General features: G+C 25.9%; 1 protein-coding gene across 1 annotated transcript in view; it reads left to right on the top strand.

Moving 5' to 3' along the window:
* LOC111638019 (relaxin receptor 1-like) overlaps positions 1 to 22,918 on the top strand; it is a 30,018-nt gene extending 7,100 nt beyond the window's left edge. Inside the window, exons 4-17 of the mRNA XM_023383641.1 lie at positions 499 to 582; positions 689 to 797; positions 1,608 to 1,679; positions 2,190 to 2,261; positions 2,356 to 2,427; positions 2,567 to 2,638; positions 3,224 to 3,295; positions 3,757 to 3,828; positions 3,906 to 3,977; positions 4,084 to 4,155; positions 4,233 to 4,304; positions 15,012 to 15,850; positions 22,413 to 22,639; positions 22,722 to 22,918. Of these exons, the coding sequence (XP_023239409.1) occupies positions 499 to 582; positions 689 to 797; positions 1,608 to 1,679; positions 2,190 to 2,261; positions 2,356 to 2,427; positions 2,567 to 2,638; positions 3,224 to 3,295; positions 3,757 to 3,828; positions 3,906 to 3,977; positions 4,084 to 4,155; positions 4,233 to 4,304; positions 15,012 to 15,850; positions 22,413 to 22,639; positions 22,722 to 22,817 (2,003 nt within the window). The 3' untranslated portion in view covers positions 22,818 to 22,918. The remainder of the gene's footprint in view (positions 1 to 498; positions 583 to 688; positions 798 to 1,607; positions 1,680 to 2,189; positions 2,262 to 2,355; positions 2,428 to 2,566; positions 2,639 to 3,223; positions 3,296 to 3,756; positions 3,829 to 3,905; positions 3,978 to 4,083; positions 4,156 to 4,232; positions 4,305 to 15,011; positions 15,851 to 22,412; positions 22,640 to 22,721) is intronic.
* Positions 22,919 to 25,307: the final 2,389 nt, after the last annotated feature.

Here is a 25,307-nt window from a genome sequence, read left to right as displayed (position 1 = left end):
AGTGCACACCACCTAAATTAAGCTCTCTAAAGCAGCATACCAAAGTTTGAAACTGATAATTCTTCGTGTGTTACTTTATACAAAAATTTAATATAAAAATATTATAATTCGTTAAAATTATACTATTAAACACATATAAATACCTAATGATCTAGTCTATGAAAATATTTTTTCGCACATTAGTCACACTTACATAGAGACCTACTAAATACACAAAAATTCCGTAAAATATGTTATGTATACACATAAAACTATAAAAAGAGAAACGAGCCAATAAATTCCTTTAAATATCTTTAGTGTTTACAGGAAAGAAAAACTTCTCTACCAATAATAGATTTAAAGTGACATGTTGGTAATAGGAAACTTGCCATCATATAATTGTTTTTTTCACACCCTCTCATCATCTTCCATTAGGAAAAAGGACCATTTTTATTGCTTAAATCTAAAACCTCTTAAATATATATAATTCTTTCATATATTTTGTTTATAATTTTGCAGAAGATGAAAATAAAAGAGAATATTACAATAATTTATTTAGAAAAAGACCCGATGAAGATCGACATACAAAAATTAAAACCTGTGGTAAATATTTATTATATAATAAATATTAATTAAAATTAGAAATAACTTTGATGATTTAAAAGTTATTATAAAACATTTTTTAAATTTCTTTATTGTTTTCTTGAAGATATGATAATCCGACCAATTGAATGTCAATGTTCTGAAAAAAGTTTATTTTGCAACTTAAAGAATTTTCATGCTGTGCCTTTAAATCTTTCAGAAGATTTGCAAATGTTGTATGTGTTTCATTTCTATTTTATTAATCTTACAATTAAACTGAATATTTTATTATTAAGTCTAATAATGTCAAAAATTTAAATATGCCAGAAATTAAGTCATGATTTTTAACATAAAAATTATTTTTTAGTTGTTAAAATATGGATAATTACTTATGTATTCTTTGGACTTTTTTTTATCTTAAGTTTTGTTTTAATGTTAAATATATTTTGAAGAACAAATTTTTCGTATAGGAAATAATAACATGTGATTTAAGTACATTTCCGGTCAAGGACTAAAAGTTCGAGTTAGCCAATACTTAAAAATCTATCTTGACAAGCAATCTAAAGAGTCAAAATATGTTCTTTCCAAATGCTGGAAAAACAAAGTTAACTTATACAAAATTTGAAATACGACTTTAAATAAACAGACTTCAATCAAATGGGATAGTTATTGATATTTTCTTCTTATAAATTTTATAATATTTTAGCCTAGAAGATTTGGATGATGAATTATCATTTTTTTGGATTAAAATTTATATAAAAATTAATCCCGAACAAAAATATTAGTCTGTATATTAATTATTTTTATAAATATAAGTGTTAATTGGAAATGGAAATGGACTTTAACCACTTAATTTCATCCTATAAATCCAAGGTTAAGATTACTTTGGAGTACTTCAAATAAATTATTTAAAAATTATTATAACAAACCCAACTCCTACGGGAAACTATTATAAAACATGAAAAGATAAGAAAAACAACTGGTAAGTTTCAAAGAATCCATTCATTAAGAAATGTTTATATTAAAGACGTTTGGTATATTTACAGGGATCTAGCTGGAAATAAATTGGACTCAATAGACGGAGACCATTTTCCACAATTACCACAACTCCACACATTGTATGTTAATTTATAAAATTACTGTATGTTAACTCTTTAAAATAATTTTAGTGTCATACTTTTAACTGTTTCCTTCCTATGGACAATAACAGTGATACCATGCTTTTAAGAAGAATAAATACACAAGAAAATAAAAGAAGAATTATAATATTTTATATTTAAAAAACATTTATTGAAATTAGACGTTTTCAATCACTTGAATTTCATAAAGAAATTGTTATCTATTTATTCATCCTTATAATTAAAGCATCTAAAAAAGTCACAATGAAAAAGGATTAAATATATTCCATTGTTTTAATATAAATTAAGCGAATTATACAGTAAATTTTAATATTTAATGGCAAAAATATAATATTAAAAATGTTAATAATTCGATGAATAAATAAATAAATTAGTGAAATTCAAAGAAAAGTTTTATGTTACTAAATATTTATTTAATCATCAATATTCTAAATTACATCATTTTATAAAATACTGTTTTTAAAATATCAACCACACTTTCTGTTATAGATTATTAAGCAAATCAGAAATCACTCAATTAAGTGAAGGTGCTTTTAAGAATTTAACTGCATTAGAAAAGCTGTAAGTAGAATTTCTTTAAGTATTTTCTGGAGGAGATTTGAAAATCTAGAAATGTATGAAATATAATTAAAAACGGTATTTTCTTAAATTACAGATATTTGATTGGTAACAATCTGGAAAGCATCCAAAACAACGTGTTTACTACTAATAGAAGATTAAACTATCTGTAAGTACCGAAATTTTGCTTTTACGTTAACGCCTTATTAAAATTAATCAAAGGGTGACAACGAGAATTATGATATACGAAATGTAAATAATTTCAGTCCCTTATATTTTTAGAAAATTTGGGATGTTTCTATTTCCAGCGACCTGTCTCACAATCCATTAGTTTTGCTGAATTCGTTTTCTTTCCAAGGTCTGGAAGCTCTCACTGAATTGTAAGTTTGAAATAAAATATTGTTTATTAAACAAAATTAATTTATTATTTTTGATGATAATATCATAAAATATATGAACTGTCGACGAAAATTATCGAAATTCTTAAATGGAAACGAGTTGTATAACAATTACTTGGATTATGATTTCAACAACTTAAAATATTTTTCTTATTTAGCAAATTATTCATATTGAATATAAATCTATAATATTCTAAATCTACTTATTTTTCCAATGCAAGTAAACATTATTAAATAAAAAGCTTTTATGTGAATGTCAAAGTAAGCATTTTAATGCATTATTAAAATTGCAAAATTCTTAAAATTTAATCAAATTTTACATTCTATTGAAAGTGATAAAGTAATAATTTTTTAGGGATATGTTCGCTTTTCAAAATAAAAAAGAAATTTAATAATAAAACGCAAGTTTTATAGATCCTATATCGTAATTATAAAATATAATCCGCATATAAAATCTTATAAATCATTTTGTGAATATCGAAGAAGTATTATTAACCATTTAGTTTTATCTCCTGCAAAACAGCAATGACAAGAAAAAAAAAATATTTTCTGAATTATTTCTTTTAGAAATTTAAGACATTGCCTTCTAGAAACGTTACCGGATGGAGTTTTCGATCCATTAATACGATTGGAACGCTTGTAAGTCTTTTAAAATATATTTTATAAATGAAAAAAATGTATTATGTCACACTTACATAGAGACCTACTAAATACACAAAAATTCCGTAAAATATGTTATGTATACACATAAAACTATAAAAAGAGAAACGAGCCAATAAATTCCTNTTTAAAGAATTTATTAATATTTTATTTGTTTTCTATTCATTATTAAAACAGGTTAATTCAAATATTTAATATCATATTTAAATTATATTTTAAGCTTTAAAAACATTAATATATTTTAAAAAACTCACCTTTACTAATTGGTCTTGTAAAGATAGAAACAATTATTCATACTTAATCATTTATTATTAATTGTTTTGGTCCATCTATAAAATTCAAAAAATAAATTCTTAATAATAAATATGAAATAAATTATAATTTAAAAAAATTTAAATATGATTTTATTTAGAATTTATAACTAAATAAACATTTTACAGATCACTCTCTAAGAATAAATTATATAGTATAGAAAAGAAAATCTTTCAAAATAATGGACATTTGAAGCTTCTGTAAGTTTTATTTATGAATTTATATAATTAATTACGTCTAATTACTGAAAATCTTAAAATATTTCTTATCATAACAGATCATTAGATGGAAACAAATTGAAATATCTAAACGAAAACAGTTTTGGTACTATTCCATCACTTAAAAAACTGTAAGTAGCGTAAATTAATTTTAATTATTGAAAAAATGTTTTAATATTTATATTTTTATAAATTATTTTGATAATTATAATAATATAATTTTAAACATTTTTTTAGAGAACTGAGAAATAATCGCATTAAAACTATAGCATCATCTACATTCGATGGCTTATCATCATTAATATCTCTGTAAGTTGTTAACAGTTTTTCATTATTATAATTGAAATTTGTGTTATAATATTTTAAAAAAATATTATTCATTTTAGTGATTTAAGTGAAAATCCCTTTGAAGAATTATCACCGAGTAATTTTGAAAATTTAACTTGTTTAGAATACATGTAAGTTATATTTTCCTTAATATTCATACGAATAAAGATATCTGTTATGATTGAAAAATAATAATAAACAAACCGATTTTTCGAAGCTGTTTTTACTTGATTAGACGTTTAAAAATAATATTATGACTTATATGATAATTAAAATTGAGAAGGAAGTTTTTATTATATTTAAGTATAAGTTTCAAGGAATAAATTCCATCTTAATTGAATATCGATTTTCATAACGAATTTGAAAAATGTTTTATATAAAGAAGTTATGCAGAATATTTACTAAAAATATGAAGAAATATTTAAAAGCGAAATCATTTATAATTTTTTCACTTATTAAATAAAGATAATTATTATATGGTAAATTATTTTATATATTTATAATAATACAATTTTAATGATATTTTCTGTATGCCAGACTATTTTAATAATTAAAAGTCTGTAGAATATTGTTCTTTAGAGTTAAAATTTATTGTTAACTTTTAAATACTTAATCTTTGTTCACGTGTAGTATAAATAATCAATTATCACAGCGAATAAAATCCAGCTTAGTTTGTTTTCGTTTGTTATTTTTGAGCGAAAGCAATTTGTCAACATATTTTTTTCTTTTCTTAGAATAAAATCACGAGTGTTAAATTCTAAGGAGACGAAGAAAGATTGATAAGACTATTGATTAAATTTATATAACATTTACAGTTTGTTATCTTTATCTATTGTAAAATGAGAAGCAAAAACTTAAAACAGTTCGCCTTTTTTTGTTTTATGACAAAGAATATAATGAACTTCGTTACAGCAAGAAAAAATATCTTTAACAAAAGGTTGACTTGACGTAATCATTGTAAAGAAAATTAGCCATAGAATTCTGAATAAACGGAATTTAATTCAAAAGAATTCTATGGTTCATTTCTTAGCTGTATAAACTCTAATTCTAATTTAATTTTTCAAATTCGTCTTCTTTTCGAAGCTGTTAATGAATTTTAAACTAAAATATTATTTGTTTATATAGAAATAATTTATTATCTTTGATGAAAAACGAATAAAATATGTGAATTGTTAACTAAAATCCGTTAAGAAATACTTAAACGGATATGATCAATTCTTTTAAAATTCGTTTGTTTGTTTGTTTGTCCGTACATTTTTGTACATAATTTTTCGGTAATTGCAATAATTAGAATATTGAAATTTTCTGAAGTTATTATTTTATAATCTATTTGTAAAATGACATACTATCTAAGCAATTTACTTTCATACTAAAAATATTAATTTCGTAGAAAGTATGAGTTGAACCGATGAATCAGTTACCTTAAATGAAATTTTATTTATCTAAAATTCGTCATCAATTAATTGCAAAACATTCTAATTATTAAATGTTTAAAAAAACAATAAATTAGAATATTAAATTTAAAATAGATTAAATAAAACAATTTTTTCAGAATGTTAGCATCAAATTAAAATTAATTGAAACTACTAATTTATAATAATTATTGATTAAAATTTTTTAATTCCATGCAGGTAAATAATCACAATCATAAGGAGTAAGTCGAATTAAAAATTAATACAGTAGTTATAAATAAAATATACAGAAAATATTATAGGAGAGTTAAGTCTGGATTTCTTCTTTTACCGCATAACTTAAAAATTTTCCCAGAAATTTAATCGTTATAAAAATAAATTACAGAATCATTGCTGTTGATAGCACTGGTAACAGAAGGCCGTTATCAGAATTAACATTTTAGATAAAAATGCTAAGGAGAGATATATATTTATATCTTCCTGATTTTTAATTAGATTTTTATACTTTAAATATATAATTTTACTTATATTAAAGGATTTATTTTAGCATCTTTTGATAGCTTTTAAATGCCAACTACTGGTAATTTTTGTATTATAAAAAAAAAATTGATTTAATGCAAGCGTCGTCATTTGGCAGTGAGCAATGATTTATGTAACCAAATGTGATCGAAGAATTTAGGATGGGTGATTCTAATCGTATCGCATTACAATATACACTCATCTGGATGCAAATAAGAGTAACTATATAATATAAAAGTTTAAACTTTTCATATCTCAAATTAAAAATTTATTAAAATTTTGAAATTTTAAATTTTAAAATATTGCTGTTATAAATTCTACTAATAAACAAAAATTGAGATGCTTTCTTTCCGAATAATGTCACTGATTATATTTTAAAATATATTAAATTATTGATAGATTAATTGTTGACGTTTTGCAGATCGATAAAACTCTTATTATCTGTTAAATCCGGATTCAAGGATTTCGTATGATCAAGGTTATTAGTTAACGCAGCCATTTTTTATTTGTTCAAAATTTCATATAATTTTTTTAAAATAAATTCTTTAAAAATCATTAACTGTACTCCATTTTTTAGTTTTAATTATTGATTTAATGCTACGATATTTATAACAATTATGGATTCAGTAAAAATGATAAATATAAATTAAGTTATCAGAATTCAATACTTAACGTTTTTTACTTTAGATCCTATTTAATACACATAAATTATTGACTTATTGGTAGTTAATTTTATGTAATGTGTAAACTTCAAACGATTACGAGACATGAGATACTTGAACTAGATCCAGTCACAAATGTGTGGTTTCACCCCTCTCCTAAAGCCATAAAGTTATATAAAAAAAAATTAATAAAATAAATTTTAAAAGATTTTTAATCCCATGCCAAAATTTATGTTTTTCTTTTTGTTAAAACACTAAATTTGAGAATCTGTGTTTGGGGGTTAGGTCAAATGGCTTTGTTGGCAGCCCTATTTGAGTCTTATGTTTAGTGTCAAATATTAATTTCAGAAAGAAATTCAAAAAATAAAATATATTTCGACGAGAATTGTATCTCATTACAAGTAGTTAGACTGAGATATCCAGAAGTAAATCAATTTTAAAATATATATATGAAAAAATTTAATATCGCACAAGTGTAAATTTTACTTTATATTAGTTAAATGAATATTTTTACTAAGGAAATATAAAAAACTATTTCTTTCAGTTTAGTGGAAATTATTATTATTTAATACATAATGTTTCCAAATCATGCGTTTATACTAGGCATGACTAGGCCAAACTTATAAGAGTAATCTATAAACAAATAATTAAACATATTCAATTTCATCTAGACCTTTGTGATTTGTCTTGAGAAATTTAGGTCGAAATGTCGTTCCGCATCCCTTAACCATAATAGCCTCCCAACTGTGAACCAGGAATACTACTAATGAATAAATTAAGATTGAACATGTAGTTCGTGTACACCGATAGCATGCGGTATATAAACAACCATAACCAAAGATTTAAAAACATTCGTCGTTATATAATTACATAGTTACTAAATTTTAAATGTAAATAAAAATTAACTGTATAAGTACTGTTTTACTATAGCTATATATCGAACTTTAGAATTTATATTAATATACTAAGGTTGAGATAATATGATAAAAAAAAGGTCGTTAATTAATCTCTGTTGGGAACCTGCTCAAGAGTTCATAACTAAATTTCTAATTACTATTTCAAACTGACAAACGAAAACATTGAAAGTCGAATAATGCAATCAACGATGCATTATTCGACTTTCAATGTCATCATCTGATGATCCATTCAAACATAGAAACGAGTAAAACATAAGGAAATGGAATTATGTTAGCTTATTATATTTTGAATGTTTTTTTAAATATCTTGGATGCTAAATAATAATTTTAAAAATGCTTAATTTACATCCTTAATATTTAAAAAAAAATATATTGTCTCGCTAATATGCTTGCTTACTTGAGTTCAAATTATAATCGTAAGCAACCACAAAATTGCTGTATATTTTATGCACTATTTGGCATTATTTAAAATATATTCCTTCTTCAAATCTTAAGATTTCGATTCTTTTTAATCTGTAAAAAATCCTTTCCCCAAAAAATGTAACTAAAAATGATGCGAAATCTAGTTTTTTACATCTTACAGAAGATATAATTTAAAAATTATAATTACATATACCTTGTATTTTAAATTTTCGGTTTTTTCTCTAAATTTTAGTTGCTCATTTTCAAATTTATACTTGAATTTCAACTTAATTTTATCCAAGAGTAAAATGTCTACTAGCTCTAAATGTAAATGATTCAATTGTTTTGAATGATAAGTTTGACACGTGAAGTTTATAAAAACGTATTTATTCAGAAAGACTGATTTTCTGGAATAGTCTAGTACAAAACAGAATTACCCGATGTAAATTCCTAAAATTTGTCATAAGTAATAGGCGTATGGGTTGGACGTTATTCATCAACTCCCCTCCATGCTGATAGACCCCGTTGCTTGTTAGATCCGCTCGTAATTATAGTAAATGGCATAAACGTACTGATTGCTTCAAGTTCACTAATTAATATCAATCAGTTTTTTATTTTTTCTGCTTCAAATTTTAATTTTTACTCACCCTGAAACTAAATATAGCCTATACATTACATTTTTGCTATAGTTATTTATTTACATTTATTAATATTTCATATGATATAAAAAGTTTGATATAATGAGATTTTATAATATTATGCATTAGTTCGATGTGACCTTACACGCACTCATCAGAAGTCAGTAAGAGTGATTACTCTCAAATTAAAAATTTATTAAAATTTTGAAATTTTAAATTTTAAAATATTGCTGTTATAAATTCTACTAATAAACAAAAATTGAGATGCTTTCTTTCCGAATAATGTCACTGATTATATTTTAAAATATATTAAATTATTGATAGATTAATTGTTGACGTTTTGCAGATCGATAAAACTCTTATTATCTGTTAAATCCGGATTCAAGGATTTCGTATGATCAAGGTTATTAGTTAACGCAGCCATTTTTTATTTGTTCAAAATTTCATATAATTTTTTTAAAATAAATTCTTTAAAAATCATTAACTGTACTCCATTTTTTAGTTTTAATTATTGATTTAATGCTACGATATTTATAACAATTATGGATTCAGTAAAAATGATAAATATAAATTAAGTTATCAGAATTCAATACTTAACGTTTTTTACTTTAGATCCTATTTAATACACATAAATTATTGACTTATTGGTAGTTAATTTTATGTAATGTGTAAACTTCAAACGATTACGAGACATGAGATACTTGAACTAGATCCAGTCACAAATGTGTGGTTTCACCCCTCTCCTAAAGCCATAAAGTTATATAAAAAAATTAATAAAATAAATTTTAAAAGATTTTTAATCCCATGCCAAAATTTATGTTTTTCTTTTTGTTAAAACACTAAATTTGAGAATCTGTGTTTGGGGGTTAGGTCAAATGGCTTTGTTGGCAGCCCTATTTGAGTCTTATGTTTAGTGTCAAATATTAATTTCAGAAAGAAATTCAAAAAATAAAATATATTTCGACGAGAATTGTATCTCATTACAAGTAGTTAGACTGAGATATCCAGAAGTAAATCAATTTTAAAATATATATATGAAAAAATTTAATATCGCACAAGTGTAAATTTTACTTTATATTAGTTAAATGAATATTTTTACTAAGGAAATATAAAAAACTATTTCTTTCAGTTTAGTGGAAATTATTATTATTTAATACATAATGTTTCCAAATCATGCGTTTATACTAGGCATGACTAGGCCAAACTTATAAGAGTAATCTATAAACAAATAATTAAACATATTCAATTTCATCTAGACCTTTGTGATTTGTCTTGAGAAATTTAGGTCGAAATGTCGTTCCGCATCCCTTAACCATAATAGCCTCCCAACTGTGAACCAGGAATACTACTAATGAATAAATTAAGATTGAACATGTAGTTCGTGTACACCGATAGCATGCTGTATATAAACAACCATAACCAAAGATTTAAAAACATTCGTCGTTATATAATTACATAGTTACTAAATTTTAAATGTAAATAAAAATTAACTGTATAAGTACTGTTTTACTATAGCTATATATCGAACTTTAGAATTTATATTAATATACTAAGGTTGAGATAATATGATAAAAAAAAGGTCGTTAATTAATCTCTGTTGGGAACCTGCTCAAGAGTTCATAACTAAATTTCTAATTACTATTTCAAACTGACAAACGAAAACATTGAAAGTCGAATAATGCAATCAACGATGCATTATTCGACTTTCAATGTCATCATCTGATGATCCATTCAAACATAGAAACGAGTAAAACATAAGGAAATGGAATTATGTTAGCTTATTATATTTTGAATGTTTTTTTAAATATCTTGGATGCTAAATAATAATTTTAAAAATGCTTAATTTACATCCTTAATATTTAAAAAAAANATTTATTTATCTTTAAGTAGATAAAAAGAATTTAAAGTGAAAATTTTTCAAGAAATAATTGTTTCAATTAAATTCTTTATAAAAATTTTGTATTTTAAAAATAAAGAATGATTTTGATTAGAGGTAAAGAAACTGCGGCCTTCTACGGCTTCCAGTGCAGCCTGACAAAATGTAAAATAGTTTAACACAGAAACAAGTTTTTGGGCATCTGTTTTTCTTCACATTTCAGATAAATTAACTTAAATATATTTTATTACTTTTTAAAAATAAAAATATATAATTATTATATAAATATATATAATGCGTGTGTGTATATCGTGCATGTTTACTGAATATATAAAGTTATGCAACCTTCAATACACGTGGCCTTATCTGGTACTTCTGAAATGGGATGTGGCCTCTCGATTAAAAAAGGTTCCCCACCTCTGATCTCAACGAAATAATATTTTGTAATAACGTAGGCCTATTCTACACTACTTATTTAACTAGGCAAGCAATATAAATTTTTAAGTTATTCGCATCTAAAAATTACAAAATAAGATTTTGATAAAATAACAATTAAAAAAATGTATTTACTCTTAAGTATAATGGCTTATTTATAACTGAAATATTATAACCGTTCAAGCGTCAAGTTAAGCAAAGCGATAACAATTTTCGAAAGAATCAATTTACAGTTTTTTTTAACATTCACTTCCCTTGTGCTTTTTTTTTTTTTATTCGTATAGGCTTTTCTTGGCATCAAGGACGACTGCAGGAAATATTTTCGAGAAATCTTGTTAAATTTTCAGTCGAAGTAAAGATTTAATTTAAGAATAATAAGAAATTTGATACGTGCATCTAAAGAATTTCAAAATATAATTTATCTATCGTAATAATTAATGGGTTTTAATATGGGTTTAATATCATGTTTCTATTAATATTTAAGTTTATCAAAATATCAGAAACATAAATACTTTATAGATATAACCGAATTATGATTTTATATCATTATAACATTTAGACATATGAAATTTTATTATATAGTTATTATTTCAACTTATTACAACTCAAATTTACCTGACAATAAGAAAATAAATATTAAATTATACTTGAAATGTAGTAATTACTGCATTACTTACAAGATTTATATAACATTCACTGCTTCATTTCACTCGTTTATGAATTATTACCATTGTAATTATTAATTATTTTAAAACTTCACTTTTAAGTATTTTAAAGTATTTTAAAAAGTTTTGGATACAAGAAAATAAATATTAAATTCTACTTGAAATATAATAATTGCTNGAAATATTATAACCGTTCAAGCGTCAAGTTAAGCAAAGCGATAACAATTTTCGAAAGAATCAATTTACAGTTTTTTTTAACATTCACTTCCCTTATGCTTTTTTTTTTATTCGTATAGGCTTTTCTTGGCATCAAGGACGACTGCAGGAAATATTTTCGAGAAATCTTGTTAAATTTTCAGTCGAAGTAAAGATTTAATTTAAGAATAATAAGAAATTTGATACGTGCATCTAAAGAATTTCAAAATATAATTTATCTATCGTAATAATTAATGGGTTTTAATATGGGTTTAATATCATGTTTCTATTAATATTTAAGTTTATCAAAATATCAGAAACATAAATACTTTATAGATATAACCGAATTATGATTTTATATCATTATAACATTTAGACATATGAAATTTTATTATATAGTTATTATTTCAACTTATTACAACTCAAATTTACCTGACAATAAGAAAATAAATATTAAATTAACTTCTCTATTTTATATCTTAATAACTAATATTTATCTATTATAAAACAAATGAATTAAACGAACTTATTGATTGAAAGATTTTTAATGGATTAAAAATTTGAAAGTAAATTGTTAGATTTATTATATTTATAAATACAGTCAACAGAAAGTGTTTATTCTTAGTTTATCTTTAAAATTTTTTTAATAAACTTTTATATAATTTCGATCTTAATTTGAACAGTTTCATTTTTATAATAAAAAAAAGCTTATTAAATGCATCTGCTGATGTAAATTTTTCATACATGTATTTAAAAAAAATCCAGCAACGAGTTGCTCAAGTTTTCCGGCAACGTTTGGTAGCGCCATCTGTTATCATATTTTATTTTAAAAAAAATTTAAATTTCTATTATAAAATGGCAAAAGCTTAATTTTGAGGGTAAGGATGGGTTTTATAAAAAAAATGCAAATGCTAATAACGAGTAAAATTGTCATTAAGTCCGACCTACTGGAGATACACACAACCCCCAATATCTCCCCACCCCTTGACCTTTAACCACCAAAATTTAATAGCATCAAACCTCTAATAAACAAACCTTTCTGCAAAATTTCAGAAATTTTTGACAAAAAGCACAGGAGTTGTTAGTTTTCAGTGTGAACAAAATAGTGTTCCCACACACACTAACATCCGTACATACAGAAAAAAAACCCGAATTTTTTGCATTTCTCGACGTTTCAAGGTGCCAGAGTTCAAAAATGTAAAATCTTGGGGTAATTTTTTGACCGATCGCCATACTTTCCTCTGTTATATACAACAGCCGGGAAAGTAAAAATAACAGTAACAAATCTATATCTTGCAAATCAACTGATTCAATGTTAAAATGTATGTACTGTATACGTTAAAAATATATATATCTTGAAAAATCATTAATGTTAAAGAAAAAAGTTACTTAAACCCTATTACAATGTGCATATTTATTGCAACTAAAACAAATTATATTTTAAATTTTAAATTATTATAGATCTTGGCTTTTATAAATAGAATAGTCATTTTATTGTTTCGAAATTATGACTTGTCTCTAGTAATTATTTAAATATTTTTTTCTTCGTTTCGAAGATATTTCATTTGTAACTCAGTTAAAAATTTTAACTTTTAAAAGTTTAACTTAAAATTACTTTTTTTTGCCTATATTCAGATTTCTCTACATTTACATAATCCAAAAGACAAAGATAAAAAGGATTTAAATATTATTTTACGAGAGTTTTATATATCTCCTATTTCAAAGTAATGTGTTAAGGGAGATGAATTATATCTTAAGTAACAATATTTAATAAACTTATTAATTTCTGTTTACAGATACGTTTAATTTCACTAAAAGTATTTGCTTTTTCTGATTATCCTAATGCAAGTTGCTTTTGTCATATTATATAATTCCGGATATTTTAAAAGATTTATTTGTATTGTTTTTATTAGTTTTTAAACGTTTGGATTCAGTTGTTTAGTAACACGGAGCCAGGTCGTATAATTATAGACGCTATCGCAAACAAATGAAAAAATAAATAAAAGTACTGTACATTTCGTAAGATCATTAAAAAAGCCTTACAGAAGACGTAACAATTACTAATTTTTAAACGGATCAAAGTTAAAAATAAATGTTTCATTGTTTGGCAATTTGGCTGATAAAATTTTAATTTGAATTGCGTTTAAATTAATACAGAATAATTTTTACGCAATAAAAGTAAATTACTTATTTACTTTTTACCTGCTTCTTTCGAATCAATTCATTGAATTCTTTCAATAAAAAATAAAGTTACGTTTACTGTTAATTCAATTATACTTTTTTCTAATATATTCTCCCACGTTTTATCTTTACATAGGATATTGTTTACGATTTAAAATCTGAAAATATTTAAATTTGTACCACTATCTTTATTATTATTGTATTTTGTTGGTTTTTTTAAATAACTTAGGTTTAAAGAAAGATTTCTTCGAGAATTTTAATAAGTGTTTTTTCAGTTGTATTTCAATTTTGTTTTTTAATTCAATGAATTGCATTCACTAAATCAAGAGTTTGGATTAATTTTTATTAATTGACTAATTAAATTTTTCAAAATAAATTTTAAATATTTATATTTATAGGATTAATAAGTTTATATAACAATCTCATAAAGCAGAAGAAACAAAATTCAGTAAAAATGATAAATTAAGTAGCCTATGTAAACAATATTTTGCTAAAAAAAAGAGGGGAACGAAATGTTTAAAAAGGAATTAATGGAAATATAATTGAAATCAATAAATAAATCGGTGAAGGAATAAAAATGAAATTACTTTCATCTATTTTTATTTCTCTAATTAATCATTGTTTTATTTATAGCTACAACTTAGTGTTTTTTGAATTTCCCAGTATCCAAATCCCTGCTATAACGAATGATGTTCTTTATTATCCATTTACTATCAGGATTGAATAATCCTGGTATTAAAAATTTATTTGAAGCGTCACGTTTTTGTTTCTTTCATTGAAATTGTCTGTGTTTTAAGTTTAGTGATTTTTATCATAAAATTTCCTTACAATCTTACGAGCTAATTCCCAACAATTCTGTAAAATAATTTAGATTCACTGTAGGTAGTTTCACTTTTTATAGAAATCAATCTAATTATTTTTAAATTTTTTTTCCAGCTATTTTCAGGATTTTCAATTATGCTCCTATGCACCTAAAGTACGAATATGCCATCCAAGAAGTGACGGAATAAGTAGTCTTGAGCATTTACTTGATAAAGTAATTCTGAGATTTTCGGTGTGGACTATGGCATCGGTAGCATGCATCGGAAATTTCTTTGTGCTAATGAGTCGGGTTCTTTTGAAAGAGCCCAATGAAATCCATTCGTTTTTTATCAAGAATTTATCGTTGGCTGACTTATTAATGAGTATCTACTTATTTATCATTGCAAGTCAGGATGTTATCTTCAGAGGAAAATATATGCTATACCAACCTCAATGGAAAAAAAGTTGGTTGTGCCGATTTTCTGGTTTTCTTAGCACTTTAAGCAGTGAAGCTTCAGTTTTAGTGCTTGCAGTAATCACTCTCGATCGGTATGTGTCTATATGCTATCCCCTTTCCGTACAAAGAAGAAACTGGACAATTGCTCTGCTTTATATGGTTTTAGTATGGTCTACAGCAGTTCTATTAGCAGCTATACCACTTTCTGAAGTTGCATATTTCGGTGAAAATTTCTACAGTAATAATGGTATGTGCCTACCAATTAATATTCATCGTCCGTATGCCGATGGTTGGGAATATTCCACATTTATATTTTGTGGAATTAACATGATTGCGTTTATAATAATTGTGTATGCCTATATTAGCATGTTCTTCAGCATTTCTCGCTCAAAAAGCGGACTTCGATCGACTCAACAACAACAAGATAGAGCGATTGTGAAAAGATTTGCTTTCATCATAGGAACAGACTTTATTTGTTGGGTTCCTATAATAATCATTAAATTGATTTCATTTACAGGTAAGATTTATTCATTCNTGATGATTAAATAGATTTTTATTTTAAAAAAGATTGATTGCCCTTGAAAATTTAGCAACATTTTAGTTATAGTCTGTGTTGCTAGATAGTTTTTATATTGCGTAATTATAAGTATATATTTAATTTTAAATAGAGATCTAAATTACATAAAACTATTCTAATTGCCAACTCGATTTCACTCTTTGAAGCTACAACATAAGTTAATACAAAAATTTAACTTGATCAGAACAATTCTTTTAAAGTTATAAATATGTTCAATAAAGAACATTTAACTTAAATTCCAAATTTTAGAAATTAAAATAGAAAACTGCAAAACTTAAATATTTAATTATAGGCCTATAATAAACTAAAAAATGTTTATATGAAAGTTTTTCAACTCATGATTTGTTGATAAAATTTAAAAAGCCTCATTTGTACCTGCATTAGTTATGGAATGATAGATGTAAACATTTTATTTAAATTAGATTTGTATTTTAAAATTTTAGATCAAGTTTTTGCTAATCGTAAATCTAGTATTTTTAAGTAGTTACGATTTTGAATTAGGGGAGACCGGGGCAACTTCGGCATGCGGGGCAAGTTTGTCAAGCGCTTTTTTTTAAAATCAAATTAAAAGGAGACTTTGGTTATAGGTTAAGCAGTTGAGTTTTATTGGTGAAATATATACACTTAACGTATTTGAACTATTATTACAAAGATACAGTTAGTCTATACCAGGGGTCTTCAACCTTCTAAAGCCTTTGGAACCCTTCTAGTTTATAATATTCTTCAAGGAACCATATATTTAGGTAAAAATTTAAGAGTAAACTTGAGTATATAACCAAATTTAAAAATTTGGTTATATACTCAAATTCCACCTGAACATTCTTTTATATATCACGAAAAACCGTAGGGGTAGACTACCCCGGAAAAATGTAGTCGCAGACCATTCTTTGAGAAACAATGAACAATGATTTTAGGAAGGAATGCTAGTTTGGGGTGGATCTTCAAGGTGTGAGGTAAGGGTAACTCAGAGGAAATCATCTTTTATATTTATTATATAAAAAATAATAATAAATTTGTTTTAAATATTTCATTAATTATAAAAAAATAAAAATAAAATATATTATTCTTAGACCAAACTAAATACTATCCATTATATTATTGTCGACTTAAGACTTATCATATTATTAGGGCAATTATATTGGCAATTATACTTTTTTTTATTTTTCACCTATTGTTTACCCTGCAGGGAAAAGGTTTCCGATTGTCCAACTTTACATGAACAAATTATGTTGTCAATTTTACAAGATTTTTCCTTAAAGTTTAAAATGTCAGTAGTTTTTTGCGAGACAATGTGTGCATTTGCGTTTATTTGATATTTTATTTGTGATTAAACGAAATAAAATTAGAATTGTATTAATAAATCTAATTTTCCTTATTTTGATCTTTAAAGTCACACCTCGCCCTATTTGCGAGATCGTCTTACTTATACTAGAGTAAATACGGTAAATATATTTTGAGAAAAATATTATATGACAGAAATTCGGGATAGGATAGGAGCTTGAAAGTCGTAAAACGCAAAGATTTTTACATTAAGCACGGAGCCGTCAAGAGAGAACTGGGGATTTTTCCTCGAGTCCGGAGAAAACTTAGGGGCTCGGGTCCACGAAAAGCTCATGCTAAATTTTGCTGGTTCCTAAGCATAGTACCATACGTATATGGTTAATTCAATTTCAGAATATGTAGTTTATATATAGTTTATAAGTAAACTATAAAAAAACATGCAATTTTTCTTAAATATCAATATAAGTTGTAAAATAAGTTATTTGTAGGTATTTACTGAAGTTGTTTAGTCACGTTCCTGAGTTTTAGTTAATATAAGACTTAATTTTTATTAAAATTTTTAAATTTTAATTAAAATTTAAAAGATTAATGAAAGTAATATAAATACTTTCTATATAAAAACTATCTTTCTATTCTTATAACATAGTTTTCTTATGAATAACGTTTAAGTTGTGCAGTATTGTACATCTAATCTTTCAAACAGCTTATTAACATTCTGCGAGATCACACTTTTTTAATGTGCAATTTCAGAATGACAGATTAGTAACTTCAATCAATAAAAGAAAAAAAACGTAATGTAAAAAACTAAGACAAAAGATCTGTTTGTAATTGATATTATCATAGTTAGATTTCGTTAGTTTTTAGCGCCAAGATGAATGCTTTTAATCAAAAAGTTTAAAGAATTCTACAGCGTTGAAATAATTGCTATATATATANTTATTTTTTCCAGGAAGAAGAATTCATATTTATTATTGAACAAAAAAATTCCCAAGTTGAACTTAGACGAGAGTGACGTATATCCGGTATGTCTAACTGTCGCCTTTTTATAGCGTCAACATCGGACTCGATAATCAATTAGTGCTTACTGAACCGTAACACTATGCAAATGTCATGTGGTTTATCAACCTTCTTGGCCCCCGAAATGTTTGGTGAAGAAAATATGGCCCGCGGGCTATGATAAGTTGGACAGCGCTGCTGTATATTATTATGTACAGTATTTTCAATTTCGTGTACATTTTGTCAGAAAATTTTACCATACGAATATTCGAAATATATTTTTAACTTTTTAAGCTAGTAAGTGATCCCGATGTAAACACATATTTATCTTGTTTTTAATTTTTTTTATTGAAGTAAATTATTATAGTTTATTGCTAATCTTCTTTCCTAAAAAAATTGAATTTCAGTTATTTTGTTTTTTCCTACAAGAGTCGAAAAAATTAAATTACTTTTATTTAATTGATGTTATTATTACAATTAGCAGTAATTAACTGTAATGGAAAGAAGTGTCCAGTTTTAATTGTCTGTTCATTAATAGACTGCTGATTAAATAATAATAATAATTTTAATTGTTGAACAAATCTTTAATCTGTTAACTTGTCATTCTATTAGAGTTAATCTAAATGTAATTAACTTTAATTAATACGTTTTAATTGAACTTAAAATTTGTTACTTAACAGTTTAAATTTGCATGTTATAAAATTTCATCTCTCTCGATATTCATATTTTATATTTTTACGTACAAACTTACATCAATGTAAAAAATAACAATTGTTTGCTGATTAATTTACAGTAAAAAGAATAAATTAAGTATAATTTTCTATAAATGTAATTAAAACTAATTATAATTTCACAGAGAAATGTAATCTGTAGAAATAAATCATGAAACTTTAAATGTTGTTTTGTCTCGTTTTATAAATAAAAGATTTATACCTTCTATAAAGAACAAAATACTTGTTTATTATCTGTTTGATTTATATCCAAGAGTCTAGTTAAAATTTTTTTTCCTAAATGATATTACGATTTAAAAACTTTTCAGGTTAAAATTGTTTTACTACAACACTATTTAAATAGGGTTGTAGTAAATGCTCACTGTAGTTAACGCTCACTTTTCAGTGTTGTTTCTTAAGGAACAACACTGAAAAGTGTTCCTCACTATTTATGTCTTCCTTAAGGAACAACACATAAATAGTGAACGTTATGTTGAATTGAAATAGTGAATTTTCCCGAAAATAGAAGTCATTTCAACTTTTAATATTAAATTATTAATATATGACATTTTTTAATGGATTCGGAACAAATTTCAATTACGTGTAGTATAAATTTTATCAAAATACATGTCACGCATTGTAAATTTTTTCACTCCTCAATTTCTCTCTTCTTGTAAAGTTGTAATTATTTTAATTATTTTTATTTCCAAACTGATTTTAACCAGTTCTATAGTAAAGTAACATTCCAATAGACAATATGCAAAGTTTTTTTTTCAGTTTACAGCAGTATTTATTACACAAAATTTAAGTAAAGCTTAACATGCCGATCTTGCCCCGGTCTCCCCTAAATTGTAAAATAAATCGACTAAAATTAGCATAAATACAAGGTCTGTCTTAAAAGTAAGTGTAGTGATTTTTTATTTCAAAGTATACAAGAGTTATGTCAAACTACAAACGATCTCCTTCAAAGTACAACTCTTGCGAGGTTACAGAGTGGTTCCAAAGTTTTTCTCCACTGGTTGTAGCAGTACTTGAAGTCGTTTTCCGTAATGGTGCTTAGTTAGTCGGTTACAACTTTTTCACTGTCCCGAAATGATGGCCTTTCAACTCGGATTTTATCTTAGGAAATAGGTAGAAGTCACACAGAGCTAGGTCCGGGTTGTGGGGAGGTGGGGAGTGTGGGGATTATTTTCTTGGCCAAAAACTCTCGAATTGATGGTGCTGTGTGAGCAGGCGCATTATCACGGTGCAGCGTCCAATCTTCTGCAATGTCCCTGCGGACTTGCTTGACCCGTTTTCGAAGTCGTTCCAAATCTTTGTAGAAGAATTGTGCACAAAGAATTTTTACCTTCAGGACAGACAGATCTTCAATCTGTCTGTCCTGAAGGTAAAAATTCTTTGTGCACAATTCCACAGCTATCGAAAATAATGATAAGCATCGTCTTTACTCTGGGTCTTTCTGCCATCAAAACACCATGTTTTTCGATAAAATGGCATCTCCATAAACTTCGGTTAAATCTGCAAATGTCTCGGTTGCAGATTTCTTGCGTTTCACACAAAACTTGATAGCGTAACGTTGTTCGAGATTTTTGTCCATTTCAAATGTAACGATGTGTTAAAACACTATCTTAAACAAACAGAGATGGTGCATGTTTGACTTAACCGATCATCTTGAAACAGATCTAGACATGCTGTTAAGATATCTATCAATATGAAAATACCAATTAATGATGTGTTAAGTTGTACAGTCATTAAATAAAAAATCACACTTACTTTTGGGACAAACCTTGTATGAAAAAATGCATATATTGTATAAACCAATATGTTAAGATCTATAGAAAATAACTTTTGTTTCGAATAGCAATTAGCCTACTATAAACTGTATTAAATCAAAGAGCGTTAAACCTGCGAAATATATCTTGTACTGCAATTTATGTAGTTCACAAACTTCAATAAGCTATATTTTATTATAAAATATATTTTAATTTGATTACAAAATTTTATTTGTAATAATTCAGCATTTATTCATCAAAACATGCTAGCAAATATTTTAATAATTCTTACTTTTAAAAATTATTACTAATTTAATTTGTAATATTAATATTTAATATTACAAAGTTTGCAGTATAATTAACAAATATTTCATAAAATCAAATGGTCTGATTTAAATGGTTTTACTGAAGTACTAGAATTCGGATTCAACATGGATCCTCAGGATTTTTCGTTTACTCGTAAATAGTCTTATGAGAAATTAAATTATGGTTATAAACCAACAGGGATATTCAAATTATACTTTTTCAGCAGCCTAAAATCGGAAGAGTAACTAAAAATTTATATGATAGAAAATAATACGTCAATTTTATTTACAAATGGTATGGAAATTAATCATTTTCATTCCACTATTTCTTACACAGAATATTCTATTAATGACAAAAAATACATTTACTCATGCGGAAAACGTTAAAAAAATTCAATATATTACTTTTAAAATGAATAAAATGTATTTTAAACTTCTAAAATATGTGTGAAAGTAATTAAAATTGATATAAATATATACTGTATGTAATATTTTGTTTTAACAAGTTAATAATTAAATTTTATTATCAATTTGTTAAATTAAACTGTTAAATAAATAAATTTTGTTTAAGTTATAAAATAAAAATGTTAAATACAGGTAACCCCCGTATAACACGGCACTTCTATAGCACGGATTCGCTCTAACACGGTTCGAGAATTGGTACCATCCCCCGTATAACACGGTACTTTTATAGCACGGATTCACTCTGACACGGTTCGAGAATTGGGTAAAACCCTCGTACAACAGGAAATGTAATAAATTTTTACATACTTAAGTAATAATAGTTCACGAAAATTATTATTTTCGTGAACTATTAGTACTTAAGTATGTAAATTTTCTCTTCTCGCCTTCTGTCGATACACGTGGTCCTTCTCGAAACTTGTTTCAATGTTGCCAGATCGCGACGCTTCTGCTTCTGATGTTGCCGAATGTTTTTCCCTTATTCCATACTTGCTTTATTCTTCATAAGTGCTTAGCACCATATAAGGAAATTTATAAAGACCTTTTAACTAGAAGCAAGCAATCTAAAATTACATACATTTTGCAAAAGGTAAAGCATGGATCTGAAGATAATGCAGAAAAATGCTCAGAGGATAAGGATAACTTGCCAAAAAGAAAACGCTCTCGGTTAATTAATAGTGTTTTTAGTGATGACGAAGAAAACATTGTTTAATTTATATTAATATGTATCACTTAAAAAAATTTTAATGAAGATATTTATCTTAATTATGAAAATATACTAGCATGTTTTTTAATTTTTGGAACCTAACCCTCCTTTTCGTATTAGTTCTTTGTTTCGTATAACACGGATTCGCATAACACGGCAATTTTTTGGAACGTAACTACCGTGTTATACGGGGGTTACCTGTAATTGAATACCACAATGATAAAATTAATTTATTTATTAATGGTATTTATACATTACCTATCGTTTCAGATGTTCCAATTCCTACAGATCTTTATGCATGGATAGCAGTTTTCTTTTTGCCTGTTAATTCTGCACTGAATCCGATTCTTTATACGTTAACAACAAAATTGTTCAGGCAAAGAATGGCTAAAATGGTTCGAGGATACCGTCCATCAAGCGAATTATCTGGAATTTCCTTATCTTCATTTTTCCATCACAGAAGTTCTAAAAAAACATATATTACTACGATGTCCGATGTAAGGATATTTTATATAAATTTATATTCGAACAATGCTGATTAACAATTAACGAATTAAAATTCAATATTGGTAATTACAGAACGATCAAAGTTTTACAAGTAAATCATCTCAGTTAAGCAGAAAAACGAGTCCGAAAAGTGGAGTCAATGGTTTTCCATCTCCTCAAGCAGTTTAATTATTTCAATAGTAAAATAAATTACGCACAATGTACAGAAGATTTAAGGAAAAAGAAAGAAAAAAATTTAAATTTTTATGATAGAAAAGTAGTGATTAGAAAATGCANCTGAGAGTGTTAGAAATAAAATTATAATATTTTTTATTGGCATTTTTTAGTATACGCCTAAAGAAACGAGTTAATATGAAACTTCTTTAAAATGATATACTAAAAAATTAGTTTCTTTATTCCAACATATATATATATTTCAGTATTTAGAATAAATAATTTTTTCAACTATGTTTAATTAAATAAATCCATCAGGTTTAAGCAATAGTTGCTTATAAACATTAAGCACCACTAATTTAAAAAATGTTAATATAGTAAATAACAAAGAAAAGCTAAAATTTATTTTAGTATATAATATACTTTTTCAAATTTTTTAGTAAATTCCTGCTTTATATAATTTATTAAAAAATCATTTCGGAGAAAATTAGATTTAAGAGTCATTAAATAAGCTTGCAACTTCACAAATACGTATAGGCCTATACATTCTGTATATGATAAATGAACCAATATCACTTAGAAAATGAATTAATATGAAACTTTTAAAAAGTGTAGACACTACAGACTAGTGACAACAAACCTTATTCTGAAGATGGGTCAAAATTGAATTCGAAATTGAATAACTCCAAATCGCGGGTTAAATATTTCATTTGAGTAAAAAAAAAAAAAACAAATGGCGAAAAATGTTTACAAATTTTAGTTTTTGATTTAATGTAGGCCTATATCAGAAAAATAACAATAAACTGTATATAAGTGAAAAATAATAATAATGTGATTATAACGGAAACAAATATTTCGTTTAGTGGGAAATCTGCTTGTTGTCTATTTCATATGTTTTTTATCTGTAGTTCATAATTAGTGGCCTTTAAGATTTTTCACGACAGCTCTCTTTCACACTACATATGCAAAGTTTTAAAATATATTTTTTATATTTATAAAAATCTAATACTTTATGAGTAATCAATGCTGGCACCTTAAAATCATTACGCGGATTGCATCGTTGCTATAGAATCATGCATTGAAAATTGTTGAACTTTGGGACCGGAGCCAGAGTTCCAATTTTTTGCTGTTGCAGGATCCTGAAGCATTTCGTCCATAGGGTGAAAAGTAAAAGAAAAAAAAATCAATCCATTCTTACGTATGAATCGAGACTTTTAAATTTTTATTTCTATTAATGTCTAATAGAATTTCAATAATTTTATAGGAAGTGCATCAAAGTTGGACCCTCAAATATAATTGAAATTTTTACGAAGAAAAAAAATAAGACAAATCATATTATGCTAAAATTTGCTCTATTTAAACATATTTATGCATTGAAGAATGAAAATGTTTATTTGCAAAATCCACAAGTATGTTCACCTGTCTCTGCTCCTGAACATTTTACATGAGCTCAAATCAGTACACTGTACTGATGACTACGTTCCGTCCAAAACATGCAGAAAGCTTCATTTTCAGTGTTAAATAAGAGTACCTTATTAAAGTACTCTTTGGGTCTCGAAATACTGTTTTTTTCCCTATTCCATCTTTTCTCTCTTAGTTTATATGGCTTTAGCCATGGATTCTGAGGCCACGCTAGTTTCTTATTTTTTCTTCTTTTATCATTCGTCATTATATTCAATCTAAATATATAAGGGACCCAATTAGTTGAACTCAAAATAATGTTTAAAAAGTAGGGATCCTATGTACGACTTAAGAAAAGGGGATGCTTTGAAACTACGTACTGTACCATTGTCAATTACTGTGTCAGGAACGATTAACAAAGCACGTAATTGGTTAATTTTATTTTATTACTACATGTTAGTCATGAGAAACGAACTCTTACCTGTTTAGAAACCAAATAATGATGCCACAGTGTCGATCAGATGTCGAAGTGATGATGCCACTTTTCACAGACGAGAAACCAGAACTGAACAGTAACGATTCCACAGGTTGACGACAGAATTGTGAAGTATATATTCCTCTTAACGTTAGCCACCCTTCTGTAGCGAAATAAGCCGGGAGTCTTACTTAGGAATAGGGGTCCGACTTTGGTGCTTTTCTTCTATATAGGCTAAGTACTGTACTCGATTCATTTAATATCTCTGTCAAATGCTTTGTCATAAATTATAAAAAGAAAATTATTGGATAATCAGTCTTCTTTTAGAAAATATTTTTTCAAACCAGCAAAAATATTTTAATCTCAAGTACATTTTATTTGTTTAGTATGTATTATATGATTATAATTTAGATAAGGATCCTTAAAGTAAATAAAAATTACTGAGGTTTTTCTTTAGTTTTTAACTCATCATGTTCTGCGACTGAGAGCATTTTCTCCATACAGTGCATGTATTCGATCAGGTCCACTATGGAGATAATCGAATGATGATCGACAGAGCCCACCTATCCGAGTCAGACCGCGCATAAAAGATTTCTGAGATGTCTGATCCGGATTGGACCTGTATATAT

Source organism: Centruroides sculpturatus, unplaced genomic scaffold (genome assembly GCF_000671375.1).
Source record: "Centruroides sculpturatus isolate CEXI.00-Female unplaced genomic scaffold, Cexi_2.0 scaffold1061, whole genome shotgun sequence".
Classification (NCBI taxonomy): Eukaryota; Metazoa; Arthropoda; class Arachnida; order Scorpiones; family Buthidae; genus Centruroides; species Centruroides sculpturatus.
This window is presented reverse-complemented; position numbering and strand designations above follow the sequence as displayed.